The sequence below is a fragment of the Macadamia integrifolia genome, chromosome 5 (assembly GCF_013358625.1).
Source record: "Macadamia integrifolia cultivar HAES 741 chromosome 5, SCU_Mint_v3, whole genome shotgun sequence".
Classification (NCBI taxonomy): domain Eukaryota; kingdom Viridiplantae; phylum Streptophyta; class Magnoliopsida; order Proteales; family Proteaceae; genus Macadamia; species Macadamia integrifolia.
This window is the reverse complement of record NC_056561.1, coordinates 27695594-27696847: the sequence shown is the minus strand read 5'-3', so window position 1 is coordinate 27696847 and position 1254 is coordinate 27695594. Positions and strand designations below refer to the sequence as shown.

The 1254-nt window shown below is 41.1% G+C and overlaps 1 protein-coding gene across 1 annotated transcript in view; it reads left to right on the top strand.

Annotated features, from left to right (window-relative positions):
• The window catches only part of LOC122079028 (SNAP25 homologous protein SNAP33-like), a 4907-nt gene extending 4041 nt beyond the window's left edge, over window positions 1–866 (top strand). The window contains exon 6 of the mRNA XM_042645246.1: window positions 469–866. Within this exon, the coding sequence (XP_042501180.1) occupies window positions 469–568 (100 nt within the window). The 3' untranslated portion in view covers window positions 569–866. The remainder of the gene's footprint in view (window positions 1–468) is intronic.
• The last annotated feature ends 388 nt before the right edge of the window (window positions 867–1254 follow it).

The following is a 1254-nucleotide window of genomic DNA, read 5'->3' as shown; positions in this document are numbered from 1 at the left end:
GGGGGGGGGGGTTTGATGGGGGAGATGGATCAAAACAATATGTTTGGTCTTTGAAACCACATATAATCTTCTAATTTGCTGGGTGCTCCAGGTTCTCTCCCCCCCTTTTTTTCTCTTCCCCTCTCTTGATTTTGAGTAGATAGCTGACCCTGGGGTACTAACATCTCTATAAATTATCCTGCTGGTCTATGAACAAATGTATCTTTGGTCTTTGAAACCACATATAATCTTCTAATTTGCTGGGTGCTCCAGGTTCTCCCTCCCCACCCTCTTCGTTTTTTTTTGGGTAGACTCTTGCCTTCTTCTGCTGGACATGCTTTTTGATTCCCTTGATATGGTCGATAGCTGACCTGGGGTCCTATAAGTATTTTTATAAGTTATCCTGATGGTCTATAAACAAATGCTTTCTTCTGTCTTCACCTATCCAATTTTTAAAGGCACAATGTTAAACTGTTGTGATTGTTGCAGGCAAAATAAAGCTCTGGATAATCTTGGTGAAGATGTGGATGAGTTGAATCACCGGATGAAAGGTGCCAATCAGCGTGGGCGTCGTTTGATTGGGAAGTGAAAGAATTTCCAGATGAAAGGTGCCAAATCAACGTGGGCATCGTTTTGCTTCGGAAGTGAGAATTTCCAGATGAAGTTGTCTGGCTTGCTTCGTACGTGTTCACTGTAATTTATTTCAGTCCACAATCTTGGAACGGAGAGGACCCCTTTCCCAGTCTTCTCTGTATTCATGTTTAACATTTGTGTTATGAATGAATTTGAGTTCAATTTTTTAAAAGCTCTTCCGTGTACATGGGAATATTATGATGTTTACTGCAAGATGCAAAGTATGCCTTTCTCCCCCCCTTTTCTCCCTTTCACTTTTCCTTCTCTTTAAAGCCTCATAATTTGGCACCCGTTAATTGTTCTCGAGCTAGCTAGCTCCCCATGATCCAGGAGTGGGAAAAAAGGTCGGTAAATTAGGTTTATCTGGTTGGCTCAAAATGTCTGCCACTTGGCATGTCGGAAAGGGCTCAAATTTTTTTTTTTTACTCTAAGCAACTCAGAGTTTGACAAGTGGCAAAATGAAGTTGTCATAATCTAGGACGACCACGAGGAGAGTTCACATCAAGACCAAGGTTGAAAAAAAGGGTTCGTTGATGGAATTGGAATCGGCACCAATTTTGAGGTGATTGGAATCAGCATAGATTCTGATCGATTCGGAATCACTTTCAATAACCCTAAAATCGATCATTTGATTTGAAAACC